This window comes from Phascolarctos cinereus, unplaced genomic scaffold (genome assembly GCF_003287225.1).
Source record: "Phascolarctos cinereus isolate Bilbo 61053 unplaced genomic scaffold, phaCin_HiC Scaffold_4;HRSCAF=312, whole genome shotgun sequence".
NCBI lineage: Eukaryota > Metazoa > Chordata > Mammalia > Diprotodontia > Phascolarctidae > Phascolarctos > Phascolarctos cinereus.
The window spans coordinates 195,309,535-195,329,776 of NW_027555847.1; the positions used below are offsets into that span (position 1 = coordinate 195,309,535).

Here is a 20,242-nt window from a genome sequence, read left to right on the forward strand (position 1 = left end):
AGCAGTGTTATGAATGTATTAAAGAGAAGGAAGGAAAGTCAAGGTAAGAAGAATAAAAAATTTATTTCAAAATTATTTCAAAAAAATATTTCAATAGTCTAGATGGGTATAGAATATAGAATAGGTAGATGGTAATGAGATTCTTGGCAACATAATTTATTTCACATCTGTGTACTTCCCTAATGGTATAGTATGATTGAGATAATAGATGTAGATTAAATACTTTCTTTACTCCTCTACTTCACATGCCCAAACCAAATACCTTTTTTTTTCCCACCATTGTTACACTCTGAATTATGGGGTGGTGGAAGTTGCAGATGGATTTTAGAGGTATTACTAAGTAAAAATTAACATTACTTTATAAAGTGATTAGGTATAAGAGGTGAAGACAAGGTAACAGCAAAGTTACTGTAAAGATTCAAATATGAGATACTGGTAGCGCAGACAAAAATAGTTAAGTCAAGCAGAGGTGGCATTTGAAGCTGTAAAAGGTTGGTAAAAGAGAGATTGAAGGGAGGGAAAAAAAGAGAGTGGAGGACAATACCCCCATTAAGGGGTTGAAAAGAACATGTACATGTCTCTGAACCTAGGAAGGAGATCTAATAAGAGGCAAATGTCAACTGTCAAAAGCAGTCAAGAAAGAAAATTGGATGGACTGAAGAAGGCCATCATGGAGGATAAAGACTAAAAAAAAAGCCATTAGTTTTGGTGATTCAGATGTTATTGGCGACCTTTAATAGAACCATTTCAGTTAAGTGGTTCGGGCAGAAGCCAAATTAGAGGGTGCTGGTGGTGAAGTAGTGGAGCCATATATAGACAACTTTTTCAAAGAAATATATCAGTTGAACTCTGAGTGCAGATTGAAGCATACTTTTTTTAACTTTATTTTTCTTGCATTTCCCCCACAACATAGCTAATATGGAAATATGTTTTGCATATCTTCACATGTATAATTGATATCATCTTAATGTGGGTGAAGGGGATGGAGGAAGGGAGATAATTTGGAATTCAAAATTTTAAAAATGAATGTTAAAAGTAAGAAAATAAATATTTTTTTTAAAAAGACATTTATCAATAAAAGCCAAGAGAAGAATAAGACAGAAGCCTTCTTTTTTGATACTGAAGAGATCTAAGTGTATTTGTAGGAATATGGGAAAGTGCCAGTAGAAAAATGATATGGGATAGAGTCAAGAGGAATTAGTAATAGAGATACCTCTCTGTGATCAGAGAAAGGGAGGAGTTATAGAATGAGGATGCTTAGATATTTTGAGCAATTAAGAAAGGAAATTGAGAGAATATATCCCATCTCTGCCACCTGTGTGACCTCAGACAAGTCATTTAACCTTTCTTGGCTCACAATTTCCTGGATATAACATTGAGTCATAAAAACTTAAGAACAATATTTTCAATAGATGTTGCCATCCAAGATGCTTACTATCTCCAAGGCACATGAAATGGAAAACTTTCAAACATAACCATGTAGTAGTAGAGATCAAAATCACATGGGAACAGGATGAATTACACATTGTCACCATTGTCCTATTTGCTATATGCTGTGTTGGTACTCACACCATTAGAGGAAGGCCCCCATTACATTGAGTTGACCTCCTATGGAGGATTTACAGGTGTTCAGACACAAGATTTGCTCAAGATGAAATGACATGGCCCACTTGTAGGCAGTATCCACAACAGTAAGATCTCAGATCCATTAAAGAAGTGTTTTTTGTTTGTTTTTTTGTCACATAAGGAGACTAGAACTTAGACTGATCTTAAGATTTTATCCAAAGCCCTTGTTATTCTAGGTAAAGCCACCTAAGAGAATGAAGAACTCCATTTTTCAGAATTTTGATTTGCATTTAAGTTTTCCATAGCAATTTTACAGTCATTATTCAGTAACATTGGTAAGTTAAATGATCATAAACTTTTTTGTGGGGAGAGAGGCAAGATGGAAAAGGAGAAAGAATATTATCTGTATATATATATGTATGTATGCATATGTGTGTATACGTACACACATATATATATGGACACTCACAGGAAGCTAAGTACTATACTACAACAGTGAACACACTGCAGAATATAATTTCATTATCAGACAAATTAGAATAATGTCCCCTACCCCCATACAAAAGATTTTAAGTTACTGAAAAAATTTGTTTCTTATAAGGTCATACAATATGGACCTTGAGGAGGGGATAATAGCAAATGTTTAATATATTTTCAATAAGACTTAAACATTTAGAAATAGTCTTCCCCAGAATTGTGCTGGAATAAGACATCTTTTTGCGTACAGCTGTGGGGTGGGGAAATTTATTCTATTTAACTACATATTTGTTAATAGGAAATTTGCCTTTTTCTTTTCTATTTTCCAATGGACTTGTAGTGGAAGAGATAGAAAATAGATTTCTGCTATTTCTTAAAAATGGAGGATGCTGCTATAGATATGAAATGTCACATGATGTTTTAGATGAATTCACTATATCATTATTATTTTTACTTAACTGTTTACTTTGTTACAAGAGACCACTCACAAAGTGAGAGTAATCTGTAAACATAATATAAAAACAAAACACATCAATAAAACTGAAAGTATAAAAATAAAAATAGTCTAAAAGCCCATAGACCCTTTCTCAGAATGTTTTCACATAACTGAATGGAGAAAATGAAGATGTAATTTTTTTCCCAATCAAGTTAGTGTTGTTTTGAAATGGTTAAGAACTCCTACTTTGGAACTTTTCTTTTCTTTCTCATACCTGTAACGGACCGTCTTCTCTGGTTGGTGTGCTCATGTGTATGGAGATAGATAAGAAGGGGCAAAAAGATGAGATCATATTTAGACAGTTTTCCTAGTCTCTGGCATCTTCTACAAGAGATTTAGGGAATGGTGTATAGAGAAAGTCAAAACTATGGAAAGAAATTAGATTCATGGATTAATTGTTAATTCCAGTTGTCAGAGCTATTCCACCCCTGTTCCCTAGTAGATCACTTGCTCACCTGTCTGCCTGTCAATAGATTTAACTACAAAACTAAAGAATTCAGAAATGAGATCCTAGTCTAGCCATTGGGTCCAATTAAGATTTTTCATAAGATAAAGCATGAAAATAATCTATTGGTTTAATTTTTCTCTAAGACTTGAAGGTATGTATGAGGGGGAAGAGAAAGTTGATTCTGAGAAGACACAATTGAAGAACGGATTTCAATCAATGACATTTTTTCCCTCCAGAATATGCCTCCAAAGATGATCACAGGGATTTTGCTGGAGAACTGGAAGTACTTTGTAAACTTGGACACCATCCCAATATCATCAATCTACTGGGAGCATGTGAACATCGGGGTAGGATGCTTTTTTACTGACAGCTTAAAATATGTATCCTAATTAGAATCTAGAAAGATAATAATCAAGAATATAGGTAAAAATATCATTCTTCAGAAAAATAGGGTGCATCTACTTATTGCCAAGATACATGATGTAGTGTAGTATGACGAAATATTAAACCTGGAATACTAGTATCTGACTTTGGTTTATTCAGTGCTGCTTATGGGAACTCACCACCAACTTCCCTAGTCCAAACACTCACAGAAGTATTTCCTAGCTGTCATTACCTCTAAAGAACTGCTGCCACCAGAGACAGTGGTAATTCATGTGTCCTTTCTGACATTCCTGAAATTTCCTTCTTTCTTCCCAATTTAAACTATCCCAGCAATTTTTAAGTATTGCTGAGGCCCAAATTGATAGTTATTATTCACAAAATAATCCCTTAATATGTACTTTTATGCTTACATGGATATATGCTTACAGAGACATATTCCCTTCATTGGTGCAGATTGTAGCCCTTCCATATCACCTCACTTAATACCATTCTGGTCCATGTATTTCCATAAATTCTCTATAGAGGGCCTAATCAACAAGTAGGGAGTTTTAATAATTCTTGTTTCTAGTGTAGTGATAGACAATCCATCTGTTATTCCTACCTCTTATATGCTGGGTTCACCTCCTCATTTTCCAGTCAAGCATGTCTCTGATTATATCTTTTGTGCCGCCTGAATGCAAATCATCACTGATAATATGCTTCACACACTCTATAATGCAACTAAAGACACCTTCTCACTTTTTTTCACACATGGCATTCCATTTCCTATCTTCATGCCTTTGCAGGGATTGGTCTCAAGCTTGGACTACACTGCCTCCTCTTTGAACCTCTAACACCCTTTGGAGTTCAATGCCACCTTCCACTTGAGGCTTTTCTATACTTTCTCCACCCCAAACCTCTATCAGGGGCAGGGAACCTGCAGCCTCGAGGCCATAGGTGGTCCTCAAGTGTGTTCCTTTGACTGAATCCAAACTTCATAGAACAAATCCCCTTAATGAAAAGATTTATTCTGTAGATCTTGGACTCAGTCCAAAAGCCGCACCAAAGGACCTGGAAGGCCACAGTGGGTTCCTCACCCCTGTGCATAGCTTCTAGTGACTCCTCAACAAAATTATCTTGTATTTACCTTTGTACATGTCCTTTAAAATGTGTATGTGTTGCCTCCCCTTACACAATAGAAGGTCCTTGAGGATAGAGGCTTCCATTTCTTCTGTGTCTCCCCAGAACCTAAGCGCCTGGCACATAGTAGCAGGTAGTTAGTAATTTCTTGTTAACTGATTGAATGACAGCCCCCTACTTGAACCACTACACATCTTTTCTCTGCTCTTTGGGTGACCTGAATTTTCTGAGATTTTTTTGTATCATAAAGACAAATGATAATAAAGCATTATAATCTTTATATTTTGCAAAGTATTTTCCCATACATTATTTCATTTATCCTAAAACTCCTACAAAGCATAAGCCTTTAACATTCATTTAAATGTTAGCTCCAGAATCACTAAATTTTAGAACTGAAAAAGAAATCTAGAAATCTAGTCTAACTCCTTTTTGCAGATGAGCACCCACAAGGTTCAGCAATATGCCTGTGGTCATATGGCCACTTAGTAACAAAGTTGTTCCTATAACTCAGTCTTTCAACTTAGTCCAATGATGTTATTCAACAAATATTTGTTGTGCCCCTCCTATGTGAAGCATCATGAGAAAACATTCACTCAGTGAGTCTGGATATGAGTAGATGATAAAAATCTTCTATGGGCTCAACTTCACATTAATACTTGTCAAGGACTTCATTTTGCACGGAAAAGTTTGCTCATCTAGCAATTACTTACAAATTTGGCAACATTTTATTGGACTCTGTAACACAAACACCAACAATGGAAGCCAGGAGTTCTTCCTTTTCCTCAGTTTATTAAACTAAAAATATCTGTTACTGAAACACTTTAAAAAACCACTCACTAAGCCAATGGTAAAGCCAAACAATCTTCTTCAAGTTAAATGACAATGGCATTTATTTTAGAAAAGAAAAAAAAAGAAGAAAAGGTGGGAGGTGATTCTGAGAAACAATAGTACAGTTCTCGGCCATCTTGGCCACAGCAATTAATCAAACTATATTAAAGGGCTAGACTATCTCTGCTTTACTTTTGACCTACCAACATATCAACACATATTTCATTCTTGCAAATCTTAATTTAAAATGGGAATGGGGGGTGGGAAGGAGAAATGGGAAGTAAGAAAATAGATTCCTTACATCATTTATGTATATACCTTCTTATATTGAAAGGAAAACTTAATTCAAGGATATTTTAATTGTAACTAGCACTTAAAATTGTTAATACTTGAAATTAAAATTTTACTTAAAACTTTTAAAATTATGATACACTTCATTATATATCAAAAAAGAGGAAAAATCTCTTCTATTATATATTATTTTTCTGTGATTTGAAACACAATATGATGAGGAAGATAAATTGTTTTCCAATGTGATGAGAAAATAAAATTTATTAATTTCAACAAAATATATGGATTTCATTTTTTGAGGAACCACAACTTGCAGCTAGCATCATTGCAATCACCTTCCTGGTATCTTAGAGGAAATGATAGATTACTGAAAATGTATTATACCTACTAGTGAACATTTGTCCAAAGTTTTCAAATGAGGAAATCTTCTAATGCGATGCTTTTTCTTCATAGCCTTTCCCCTCTTTCCCACCTCCACCCAGGGGAAAGAACATAACCATACATAACTAGCTGTTACTTTACTTAATACAAAGTTAGCTTTACTTAATAGAGAGATACACCTGAAACCCCAACTCACCCAAGGAAAGTTTTGTCTGGATGTAGGAACTATGCTTTTTAAGAAGGACTTTAATTCCATTCCACTATTTCTTTTCTTTCTCTCTTTCTTTCTCTCTCTCTCTCTCTTTCTTTCTTTCTTTCTTTCTTTCTTTCTTTCTTTCTTTCTTTCTTTCTTTCTTTCTTTCTTTCTTTCTTTCTTCCTTCCTTCCTTCCTTCCTTCCTTCCTTCCTTCCTTCCTTCCTTCCTTTCTTTCTTTTGCAATCGGGCAATTGGGGTTAAGTGACTTGCCCAGGGTCACACAGCTAGTAAGTGTCAAGTATCTGGTCTGAGACAGGATTTGAACTCAGGTCCTCCTGACACTAAGGCCAGAGCTCTATCCACTGTCCCTCATTCCACTATTTCTGAGAGAATAAAAACATTCCAGCAAACTTTCTCCTTTTTTACATCTCTTCTTTTATGTCTAGGCAATTTGGGGGAGAGAATACTGTTATTCTTCTTCCACAGACACAGCAGAAATCATATATCATAGGATTAGAGATCTACACCTGGACAAACCTCAGAGGCCATCAAATCCAACTCCTCCATTTTATAGTTAAGGAAACTGAGACCCAGACAGGTTAATTGACATGCTTAAAGTCACATTGGTAGTATCAGAGGCAAGATTTGAACCAAGGGCCAGGGCTCTTTCCACTGTATCACTAGGTCCTGCATTTATATATGGTAAATATGGAATGGGAGCTTGCTTTCATCTACCTTGTAGTTATCCTGCAAAGTTACCTAAATTGTTAAATTAAGGAAGGATTTCAATTTCTTATGGATAGGACCACTTACTCCCTGGTTGAGCTGGTCCCCTTAACAACAGGGAACACAGGACATCTCATTTTTTTTGGAATCTATATTACTAGTTTACAGCTGATGGAATATTGATGACATCTTATTTTCCTTCCAGGGTATTTGTACCTTGCTATTGAGTATGCTCCTCATGGAAACTTACTTGATTTCCTACGGAAGAGTAGAGTGCTGGAGACAGACCCAGCATTTGCCATTGCCAACAGCACGGCTTCTACACTGTCTTCCCAACAGCTGCTACACTTTGCTGCAGATGTGGCCAGAGGCATGGACTACTTGAGCCAAAAGCAGGTTTGCCTTGATTACTTTGCACCGCACAAATCTTTGATTAAGAATTTTTCACCTAGCTCAGAATGTAGTTAGTTTTTTTTTTAAGGTAACTGTCTTCTTTCACAATTTTCACTTCCAGACCTCAATTTCTTTGCTAGTATGCGTTTCTTTTTATTCCTTCAATTTTGCTTATTTATTTATGGAGGCAACCAGGGTTAAGTGACTTACCAGGGTCACACAGCTAGTATGTGGCCAGCTTTGAACTCAGGTCCTCCTGACTCCAGGGCCAGTCACCTAGCTGCCCCTAATATGCGTCTCTTTGAAGCTACATATACTCTGTATGACTGATATCTTTTGCTGTGTATGATGTGTTCAGTAAGTTTCATTACATGGCTTAATTTCTGGGGTATTTGGGTCAAGGTGTTAACTCTTCTAGAATACCTAGGCTCCAAATCATGCACTATAATGGTAAGTTGCTAAGTTGGACTAAATGATTTAATTTTTTTTCCTGTTAACCTATGATTGCATTGGTATAGGGAACTCCTGGTGCAGAAACACGCTCCATGAATGCAGTTTGCAACTTATCTGTAATTCTTAACCTTAAAGAGTTGCTAGACCACAAAAGGTTAAATGTCTTCCAGGGATCATGTGCCAAAGGCAGGTCTTCTTGACTTTAAGGTCAGCCCTCTATCTATTTACTGATCTCCAACCTCTCATTCATTCATTCATTCCCTTCTTATAATAGCCTGACAGAAGGAGAGAGAGAGAGAGAGAGAGAGAGAGAGAGAGAGAGAGAGAGAGAGAGAGGTTATAAGAAGGGAAATAACAATATATATATATATATTCATATGTGGGTATATACATATATATGTTTATATAGGTTTTTAGAGTTTGCAAAGCACTTTACAAATATTATCTAATTTGATCCTCACAAAAACCCTGGGAGGTAGCTGCTATTATTATTCCCTTTTAACAAACAAGCAAACTGAGGCAAACAGAGATTAAGTGATTTACCCAGCCCACACAGCTGGTAAATAAATGTCTGAGGCCAGATTTGAAACCAGGTCTCACTCAGTCTGACTCCAGTCCCAGAACTCTATCCACTGTACCATCTAGCTGCTTCATATACATACATATATGTATACATTTATATATACATATGTGTGCATCATTTATTTTTTATTTGTGTTATATAATTTTTACATGCCTTACTGTTCTCTCCCCAAACACAATATTGGAAAGTTTCTTGTGAGCAGGGATTACTTGGGTTTTTTGTACTTGTATCCCTATCACTCAGTACAGTACCTGGCACACAATACACATTTCACAATACATATTGATGCTTGATTACTGTGATGCCCCAGAAATGATTGTATAACCCTCTTAAAGTGATTTTACCTAAGACACAGTAGTCTAGCAGGATCTAATCCACTGAATTTTCATTTTCTATGTTCTTACCACAACCTAACATATCATCTTCTCTTGCCCACACCCTAGTCTTCAGGTTCCTTGGTTTGTCAAAATAAGCCTGACACAATAGCAATCTAAATGAAAACATGTAAATTTATATTTTTTTATTCCAGTTTATCCACAGGGACTTGGCTGCCAGAAATATTTTGGTTGGAGAAAACTACATAGCCAAAATAGCAGATTTTGGATTGTCCAGAGGTCAAGAAGTATATGTCAAAAAGACAATGGTAAGGACACATCTCATCAATAGTGACATTTTCTTCCCAAAAGGACCCACAAGAGGCTTTTCTTGTGATTTTTTTAATGTTGATTATACTGCTTAGGTGAATTCCTCAAGTAGATGTCACCTTCACTTACAAATATCCACTCAAATAAATTGTAATCTGCTTCTCTATGTGATTTCAAGAACAGTCAGAGGGTCTATAAAACTAAGATGATCAATAGCAAACCAATGTCAAGAAATCTGGTAGAATGCAATTTCCTTGAAAGTAAGGACTATTTAATTTTTGTCCTTTTATTTTCATTGCCCTGTTCAGTGTGTAGCACATACTAGGTATTAATAAATGTTTACTGAATTAGCCTGGTTAATAGGAAAAGGCCTGGAGTTTACACCAAGTTCACATTTTTAGACATATGGCTTAGTAACAGTAACTCCTGGATTAGGAAATTCCCTGATCTGTGCAAGTTGGCATCTTCTCTGCTGCTTAACATCTTAGGGAGTTACCCAGAGCACTTAAAGGATAGATGACTTGCCCGGGTTCACAATAGCTGGTATGTGTCATGGGCAGTACTTGAATATATATCTTCACAGTTCTAAGATTTGCTCTTTCTCCACTACACTTCTCCTCTGAGTATAAATATATGCACGTATATATGTATGTGGCTGAGTTAGTCCTACCTTACCAAGGCAGAATGCCAAATAGATAGTTTCCTATGGATATATTAATGAGTAATGAATTCAGACAGAGTTGAAACAGAATAATATTTTCTTCACTAAGAAGCCTCCATGTTTCCAAAGTAAGTAATGTTTCCTTATTGTTCTCTTTAGGGCAGGCTCCCAGTGCGTTGGATGGCAATTGAATCACTAAATTATAGTGTGTATACAACAAACAGTGATGTGTGAGTAACCCCTTTATATATATTATATACATATTTTTTATTTTTAAGTAAATATTTTATGGTTGCTTTCAAAAACATTACTGTCACTTTAAAAAAAATTAAAATATTTTGTTTTAATCAGCCAATGACTATCCCTAGACTCTACCAATAGAACCCCCCCTTGTAGCAAAAAACAGAATTAAGCAAAACAAGCACATTCACAATGTCTGAGAACGCGTGCCTCATTTTGTGCTCATCATCTGCTATCTGTCTGCCAAGAAAGGCATGCTTCACCTCAGTTCTCTGACATTACAACATCCACCACATCAATTACGTTTCTGATGTTGTTTAAAATGGTGTTTTCCTTTACTTGTTGTTATGTTGTTATGTGAATCATTCTTTTGATTCTGCTTATTTTGCTCTGCTTCAGTCCACGTTTCCTTCAATTCATCATATTTAGTCATTTCTTATGCCACAATAGTAATTTTCTATTATGTTCAGATGACACAATTTGTTTACCCTTACTCCACTGATGGGTACCTACTTTTTATTTCTAATTCTTTGTCACCAGAGAACAAACAACAATGAATATTGTTATATACAGAACTTTCCCTTCTGTCTTTGATCTCCTTGGGCCACAAACCAATCAGGGATGTTGCTGGGATCAGAAGACTGTATGGTTAGAGTTAGAAGAGACCTTAGAAACCTTCCAGTACAGTGTCCTCATTTTGTATGTGAAGAAACTGAGAATCAGAGTAGTTAAGAAACTTTCTCAAAGTCATACAGCTAGCAAGTGGAAGAACTGGGATTCAAACCCAGATTTTTCAACTGCAAATCCAGTACTGTTTCTATCATGCTCTGTATAGTTAGGACTTTTTTTGTGTAATTCCAAACGATTTGCTTTAGAAGCATAACTTAGCATCTCAATGATTCCTTTATGAGAAATAGGAATGTTGTATTTATCCATATACTAATGGTCAATGGAAAGAAAATAGTAGAATCTGAGAATATTAGAAGAAGCCTTAGTAACAGGCTTGAATTCAGGGGTTTGGGGTTAAAATATTAACTCTGTCATCACTAGAGTTATTACTGTGATTCACTTGAGTTCTCTGAGCCTTCCATTCCTCAGCTATAAAATAATGCTTGCACTGTCTACTACATGGGGTTGTTGTAAAGAAAAGATTTTGTAAAATTTAATGTACTGCAGACGAGTGTCTTAATATTATTAATGTTATTATTGAAAAGATGAAGAAACTGAGGCCCCGAAATTTGGAAGGGACATCAGAAGTTATTTTAATACAACCAATACCTAAAACAGGCTCCCCTCTACCCCACCTACACAAATCTTTAAATGTGCATAGTCAAATAAAACAAATCCCCGTATTGACCATGTCCAAAAATGTATGTCTCTTGCTAAAATTATTCCATTATCTCTCTGTGAGGAGGTGGATAGCATTCTTCATCATTCCTTTGGGATCATGTATCATTACATTGTTCAGAGTCCTAGAGTCTTCCAAATTTTTCTAATGTCATTGTTATAGTATGAACTATTCTCTTGGATCTGCTTACTTGATTCTGCATCCGTTCATATAAGTTCCACTATTTCTCTGAATTTGTCTGTTTTATAATTTCCTAAAGTGCAATGGTATTCCATTATGTTAATATACTTTAACTTCTTTAGCCATCCCCCAAATGATAGGCTCACCTTTAGTTTATACTTCTTTGTCATTACAAAAAATATTATAAATATTTTTGTACAGATAGGATCATTACTTCTTCCTTTGTTCTTTTTTGGGTATAGGCCTAGTAGTGGTACTGTGGGGCCAAAGAGTATAGATGCAAAATTTAGTAACTTTTAGGACATGGTTCTAAAGTGCTTTCCAGAATGGCTAGACTAATTGACAGCTACATTAATGCATCAATGTGCAATACACTTGTTTTCCAGTAGCCCCTCCAACATTTGTCATTTGCCCCTTTTCTCCATTCTGCCAAACTGCTGATTTATTTTGCTTTTAAAAGATATTTTTCTAATGGGAATTGATCGATTGCTTTTCTTCCCTTAAATAGTGCTTGTTCATATAATTTGGCCATTATCAATGGGAGATTTGTTCTTATTCTATAAATTTGAAACAGTTATTTAGATATCTTAGAAATGAGACCTTTATCAGAGAAATTTGCTATAAAGATTCTTACCTCTCCATTTAACTGTTTCCTTTCTAATTTTTTTAGTATTTTATTTTCCCCCAGTTACATGTAAAAAAGCATTTTAAACATTCATTTTTAAAAGTTTGAGGTCCAAATTCCTTCCTTTCTTCTCTCCCTCCATTCTCTCATTGAGAAGGAAAGCAATTCAATATAGTTAATACATGAGTAGTGACACAAAACATTTCCACAATAGTCATGTTGTGAAAGAAAACACAGACAAAAAAAAAACTCAAGGAAAAAAAAAGAAAGTAAATAAGAAATATGCTTCAGCCTGTATTCAGATACCATCAGTTCTTTCTGTGGGGACGGATAGCATTTTTCGTCATAAGTTCTTCAGAGTTGTCTTGTATCATTGTATTGTGAGAATAGCTAAGTCATTCACAGCTGATCATCTCACAGTATTGCTGTTACTTCGTACACAGTGCATTTCACTTTGCATCAGTTCGTGTAAGTCTTTCCCAGTTTTTCCGAGAGCATCCTGCTCATCATTTCTTATAGTACAATAGTATTCTAACAAATTCATAGACCACAACATTCAGCCTTTCCCCAATTGATGGGCATCCCCTCAATTTCTAATTCTTTGCCCCCAGAAAAAAAGCTGCTATCAATACTTTTGTACATATAGGTCCTTTTCCTTTTTTTTTTAAATCTCTTTTTGGATGCAGACCTAGTAGTTGTATTGCTAGGTCAAAGAGTATGAAGGGTTTTATAGCTCTTTGGGCATAGTTCCAAATTGCTTTACAGAATGGTTAAGTCAATTCACAACTCCACCAACGATGCATTAATGTCTCACTTTTCTGACAGCCCCTCCAACATTTGTGATTTACCTTTTCTGTCCTATTAGCCAATCTAATAGGCATAAAGTAGCACCTCAGAATTGTTTTAATTTGCATTTCTTCAATCAATGGGGGTATAGATAGCTTTGATTACTTCATCTGAAAACTGATCATATCTTTTGATCATTTATCAGTTGGAGAATGACTCTTATTTTTATAAATTAGACTCAGTTCTCCAAATGTGTGAGAAATGAGGCCTTTATCGGAGAAACTTGCACTAACTTTTTTTTCAGTTACTATTACTAACTGTATTTCCGTCCATCCTAGCCCCACCATTTATTCTATTCTCTCTCTCCTTTCACCCTGTTCCTCCTCAAAACTGTTTTGCTTATGACTACCCCCTCCCTCAGTCTGCCCTCCCTTCTATCACCCCCTCCTTCTCTTATCACATTCCCCTCCCTACTTTCCTGTAGGGTAAGATAGATTTCTATACCCAATTGAGTGTGTATGTTATTCCCTCTTTGAGCCATTTCTGATGAGAGTAAAGTTCACTCACTCCTCTCACCTCCCCCAGCTTCCCATGTACTGTAAAAGCTTTTTCTTGCCTTTTTTTAATGTGAGATGATTTACCTCTTTCTGCTTCTCTTTTTCTCTTTTTCCCAGTACATTCCTCTCTCACCCCTTAATTTTATTTTTTAGATATCATCCCTCATATCCAACCCACACCTTTGCCCTCTGTCTATACATACTCCTTTGAAATACCCCAATAGTGAGAAAGGAATTATGAATTAAAAATATCACCTTCCTATGTAGGAGTGTAATCAGTATAACCTTATTAAGTCCGTTATGATTTGCTTTTCCTGTTTACCTTTTTATGAATCTCCTAAGTCTTGTATCTGAAAGTCAAATTTTCTATTCAGCTTTGATCTTTTCATCAAGAATCCTTAAAAGTCTTCTATCTCATTGAATATCAATTTTTTCCCCTGAAGGATTATATATAGTTTTGCTGGGTGGGTGATTTTTGGTTGCAATCCTAGCTTCTTTGCCCTCTAGAATATCATACTCTAAGCCCTCTGATCCTTTAATGTAGAAGCTGCTAAATCTTGTGTTAGCCTGACTGTGGTTCCATGATACTTGAATTGTTCCTTTCTGGCTGCTTGCAATGTTTTCTCCCTGACCTTGGAGGTCTGAAATTTGGCTATGGTATTCCTGGGTGTTTTCATTTTGGGATCTCTTTAAGGAGGTGATTGGTGGATTCTTTCAATTTCTATTTTACCCTCTGGTTCTAGAATATCAGGGCAGTTTTCCTCGATGATTTCTTGAAAGATGATATCTAAGCTCTTTTTTTGATCATGGCTTTCAGGTAGTGTAATACTTTTAAAATTATCTCTCCTGCATCTGTTTTCCAGGTCAGTTCCACATTGTCTTCTATTTTTTCATTCTTTGGTTTCGTTTTATTGTTTCTTGATTTCTTATAAAGTCATTAGCTTCCATTTGCTCCATTCTAATTTTTAAACAATTATTTTCTTCAGTGAGCTTTTGTACCTCTTCCTCCATTTGTCCAATTCTGCTTTTTAAGGTGTTTGATATTTTTTGTCTACTTTACCAAGCTGTTGACTTGTTTTTCATGATTTTCTTGCATCATTCTCATTTCTCTTCCCAATTTTTCCTCTACTTCTCTCACTTGATTTTCAAAATCCTTTTCGAGCTCTTCCATAACCTGAGACCAATTCATATTTTTCTTGGAAGCCTTGGATGTAGGTACTTTGACTTGATTGTCTTCTTGAGTGTGTGTTTTGATCATGCCTGTCACCATAGTAGCTTTCTATAGTCATAGATACATACATCTATACATTCACATCGGTCCCTTTCTTTCTCCTCTGAATCATTTATTTTTGTGCCCTCATAAGTTTATTCTTGAGAACTTTCTATCTCTCTTGAACCATCTTCCTCAGAAGTTTTACGCCATGGGATTTTTCTTTCAAAATCTGGGGTATAATCAGAATTTTCAAAATCCAAGTTACACTCCTTGGCATTCTTTGCCCTTTGACGGTTTCTCCTATAAAATTTCCTCACATTAATAACATACAATTCTAATTTAATACCCCTTTTATCTATTGAATAAGATACTGGTTTACTGATAGATCCCAATCATGCGTCCTTTCCCATCAAATCTCAGTAATACCTCTGAGATGAATTGTGTTAAGATCTCTAGATCTCTAATTTATTCTGTTTATAACTCCTACCTGATGCATATGTGTATTTTTTTCCTTTGAAGCACTCCTTACATTCTTTCCAAAACAAATGTTTCATTCTCCCTGTTAAGCTACCAGGGATGGGGAACCTGTGGCCTTGAGGCCACATGTGGCCCTGTAGGTCTTCAAGTGCAGCCCTTTGACTGAATTCAGTTTGTTCTGTGAAGTTTGGATTCAGTCAAAGGGCTGCACTTGAGGACCTAGAGGGCCACATGTGGCCTCAAGGCCGCAGGTTCCCCATTCCTGAAGACAGTGGAAAGACATTCTTCCAGTTCTTTCACCCCTCATATGCAACAGATACTATGGTAAGCACTTTACAAGAGAAGGGAGAAGAATCTCTTCAGAAATGAATGGTACATAAAAATAAAGGATAGCAATAAATTTTAAAAATTAGATTAACCAATTATTAAACTAGAACTTTGAATATAGTGAATTATTCTCTCAGTTCTAGTCCCACTAAAAAGGAAATCTTGTATTTTTAGGGAGTTATGGTACATGGCTTCTTTTCATTAGTTTGCTAATTAATCCTTTGCTTTTCACTTCTCCTTTATACAGGTGGTCCTATGGTGTGTTATTATGGGAGATTGTTAGTTTGGGTGAGTACTTATCTGTACGATCCTGCATGACATCCTATATCTTAATAAGGTGATCTTATATCTGTTCATCTTAATAATGATTTAACCATAATAATTTAAATAATTTTTTAAAGGTTCCCAGGTTTGTAATTGCTTGTCTTTCTGAAAACCCCATCTAATGCCTATTTGAGACAACCAATGCCTATGCTTTCATCACTACTATCATCATCATCATCATCATCATCATCTATATGTTTATGTCTCATGTTAAAAGTTTATAAGAAGCAGTATAGTGAACAATTTCAGAATGACTGAACACAGCATATATTTTAAAGTTGAATAAGAAAACTTCATTTTCTAAAATTGATATACTCCTGATAAGCTGTATGAAAACTGAATTTTAAAAAGCAGGATTAAACATCATGCTGTTTACAAGAACAAATCCCAAAATCTGAAAGAGTTTAAGAAAGAAATTTATTAGGTTGTTTGGTAAGGGAGAGCAAGCTGGAAAGGAGGTGTGACTCCTTCCTGTCCAGGCTCTGGAAAGTTTACATTATATAGAATTGAAATAAGGGAACCCACACATAATCCATCATATACAGTTAAGTAATTTTGCTAAGAGGGTAACTTGAAAGGTAGATTGAAATGGATAAACATTCAATAAAATTTGAATAAAGCCAAAACACAAGCTTGAATGGACCCAAAATAAGATTTAGGTATGGGTACCCAAACAAGAATGTTTTGGGTGGATCCAGAACCTGGGAGTACCTAAAATTCCTTGCAACCACTAGCATTCCTGGACAGTTCCTGGGATCAGGGTGACATTCTGGGTTCAAACAATCTCTAGGCACATAAAGTTAGATTCAAACAAGATCAATAAATGGTGAACGATAATACAAAATCATATCATAGATTTAGATCTAGAAGGGACCATAAAATCATCTAGTCCAATCCTCTGATTTTACAAATGAAGAAAAAGAGGTTCGGAGAGGCAATACATATAGTAAAGGTCACACAGATTGTAAGTGGCAGAGCTAGGATTCAATCTCTGGTTCCCATATTCCAAATCTAACTCCACTCCCCTGACACACCCTGCCTCTTATTTTAAATGGCCTAGGGAAACTGGCCATAGAAAGGAACTCTTTGGTAAAGGCTGTAATGAGTGCTGAATAGCACTTAATAAATCCTTCTGCCTACCTTCCTTTCTAACTACTTTCTGTCTATTTGTCTAATCCAGAGGTTCCCAAGCTTATTTGGCCTGCCACCCCCTTTTAAAAGTAATTACTCAGCGCCCCCTGGAAATCTACTTTCTTTAACTCTTCAATGTTATTTTTTAATTTGTGTCATTTTAAAAAATACACATAAATTTTTAAATGAAGCATCTTAAATTTAATAATTTATTGTAAATTTGTGTTTTTTTACTGCATTGAAATTTTGATGGCACAATATTGCATCATGTAACCTTATAGTATCATGTTGTAAACAAGTCATTGCATGCACATATTTCTGCCCATGCATGCTGGACTTCCTGACAATGTGAAACATGCTTGCCTGCCAACACTTACTTGTTAAGACCTGTCAGAGTACTCAACCACTGATGGGTTATAACTTGTGTTTTGTGGGTTTATTTGGAAAATAATGTAATTACTATAACTTAAACTCTGTTACACAACAGATGAAACATGTATGAATGGTTTCTCAAAATTTTCTTCTCTTCTTTCCTTATGCTTCCACCACTCCTCTATCTTGATTCAACACTCCCCTGCCGTTGCGCTTGAGACTATTGCCACCCCCCATTGGTTCAGCACCCTCAGTGGCATGATGGCCCATTTTGGGAACCTCTGATTCTAATCTGTGTTGTAACATCAGATTATCATATAATGAATTTCCTTAAAACCTCACCCAAACAAGAGATTAATTAGACCACTAAATTCTGTGGCTCAGTGTCTTGCCAAATTTGCTTGACAAGAGATCCATTTCCTGTCTTTTAGGTGGTACGCCATACTGTGGAATGACATGTGCAGAACTCTACGAGAAGCTCCCACAGGGCTACAGATTGGAAAAACCCCTCAATTGTGATGATGAAGTGTAAGTCAACTGACCTATCTAACATTGCCTAAGGCTCCAGGGCTACTGGGTCACTACAATGCTGTGATAAAATTCATTGCCCAAAGGCAAACTGGGTCAAAAACAAAGGATTTACACAATAGTGAAATCTAGGCTTGTCTTATTCACATTAGTGGAACATATTCTCTATGAAGAATGGAAATTGACAGACTATATTATTCTAGACGTTTAAGGAGGGTCATGGTGATCACTTACGGTGAAAATTAGAATGGGACAAGTAGTTGACAGTAAAAGGCTAGGTCATGGAACCTTGAGACTTTATACAGGGAAATATAGATCTTTAAGGCATTACCTTAAAGAAATAGCATTTTTTTCTCTTTAGGCAGCCTTCTTTTTCCATGAAAATTTTTCATTGCTACTATCATACTATAACACTGGCTACTCCTAATTTAATTCCAAAACATCACAAGCCTAATTTTTCCCCTTCGTGAAAAAGGTTTTACTTTAGCAATATCCATATTCCCAGTCCTGTTTCTAAGAATAGGTAGCTATCTTCATGGAATGATTGCTTATGGGTGAATCATTCAAAAATATCTGTCTTCCTCAAATATCACCGTCACAAACTTTCAGTGTCTGAAATGTCACTATTAGAGATTAATTTCTTTGATTCTTTGAAAACTTTTCAGTCTTTGAAAGGATATCAATTCAAATACTCAGTGATGCATTGGACCATTGTTGGTTATTACCATTGGGAGACAGGGTGAATTTGTGGCACCTATACTTCGAACAGAGACTTAGATGAATGGGATATAGGTTAAGGAGGATAGGGGAGGCAGGAAAGCTACATAGAAATGAAGGGAAGGCATCACAAAAGCTTCAACCACTCTACAATTTGCCACATCAGTTAAGAGACCACACACTTACTATTTCCTTGCTTCTGATGTCACTTCCAAGGTATGTACAGAATTGATTGTCCTTAATAGTTCACATTTTCACATTCAAAGGTATGACCTAATGAGACAGTGCTGGCGTGAGAAACCTTATGAAAGGCCATCATTTGCTCAGATTCTTGTGTCCTTAAACAGGATGTTAGAAGAACGAAAGGTAAGGATCAAGGCATTCCTAGCTTGCTTGTACTCTTAAGTGTTCTATTCTGTCTTCTGAATAGGCAGCCTGACTTTTTTATCGTAGGTTAATTTAAATAAATTTATCAGTTATTTACTGAGTATTTGTCATGTGTCTAGCTTAGGCTCCTTAGGGAATATGAAAAAAACAATATCACATGGTATCCTTCCTGAAGGAGTTTACAACTTTGTGAGGGAATTGATCAAATATAATTTATGAAAAAAACATTTTGCGAACTTTAAAATACGTTATAAACTTCCAGATTATTAGTATTATAATAATTCATTTACACTCAAAAAGTAATGCTCAAACAAGAAATACAATTAAGTATGTAACAAATTCTTTATACCTGGGATTTAACACAGAGGCTTACATAGAGTTTTGTGGTTCAGTTGTTCGGTTGTGTCCAACTCTTCATGACCTCATTTTGAGGTTTTCTTGGCAAAGGAGTAGTTTGCCATTTCTTTCTCTAGCTCATTTTACAGATGAGAAACTGAGGCAAGCCAAGATATGTGACTTGCCCAGGGTCACACAGCTAGTAAGTATCTGAGGCCATAATTGAACTTAGGTCTTCCTGGCTGGCTTTATTCACTGCATCACCCAGCTGTTAAATGGAAAAAAAGCATTATACTTAATAAACTTTGTTTTAAAATGTGTGGCATAAACAAAAATTACTCTCAATTATTAGAAAGAGGAGAAAGTCATATTAGGCAGAGTTATTAGGAAAGTCTTAGGTAAAGTCATATCAGTTTATGGAGAACCTTCATCAAGAGTTTAGATTCTGATATGGAGAAAGTGACGTTTCTGAGAACATTAATCTGATGGATTTTGGTGGAAAGAGGGATAAAACAAGAAAGATTGGCTTGAAGGAAATCAGCAGTAGAGAGAGAATCATAAATCTACAGCTGGATAGAATGTTGGACTTGAAGTCACAAAGATCTGAATCCAAATCCCGCCTCAGATACTTCTTAGCTACGGGCTTGACCAGGGCTTAACCATTCTATAACTCAATTTCCTCATCTTTAAAATGGGGGATAATAATAGTATCTACCTCCCTGGGTTGTAGTGAGTATCAAATGTGATAACCTGTGTAAAGTTTTCAAACCTGAAAGTACTATGTAAATGCTAGCTATTAAGATGATGATTAAAACTGAAATGAATGAATGAATGAATGAAAAAGCACAGTTTATGTGCTTCTCTGTACTTTTTATTGCTAAGAGCAGGGAATACAAATACAAAAGCAAAGACAGTTTATGCCCTAAAGGAATTTACATTCTAATGATGCAAATTACACATTCGGGGTGGGGATGAGTTGAGCCACAAACAAATAGACTTTGACATGATTTCCAGGAACTACAGCAGAGTATATTATATTTGAAGTTCCA

At 35.8% G+C, this 20,242-nt stretch overlaps 1 protein-coding gene across 1 annotated transcript in view; it reads left to right on the forward strand.

Annotated features, from left to right (window-relative positions):
• TEK (TEK receptor tyrosine kinase) overlaps nt 1–20,242 on the forward strand; it is a 115,601-nt gene that overhangs the window by 92,766 nt on the left and 2,593 nt on the right. The window contains exons 16-22 of the mRNA XM_020970033.2: nt 3,224–3,334; nt 7,117–7,307; nt 8,870–8,983; nt 9,805–9,875; nt 15,646–15,686; nt 17,657–17,753; nt 18,737–18,836. Of these exons, the coding sequence (XP_020825692.1) occupies nt 3,224–3,334; nt 7,117–7,307; nt 8,870–8,983; nt 9,805–9,875; nt 15,646–15,686; nt 17,657–17,753; nt 18,737–18,836 (725 nt within the window). The remainder of the gene's footprint in view (nt 1–3,223; nt 3,335–7,116; nt 7,308–8,869; nt 8,984–9,804; nt 9,876–15,645; nt 15,687–17,656; nt 17,754–18,736; nt 18,837–20,242) is intronic.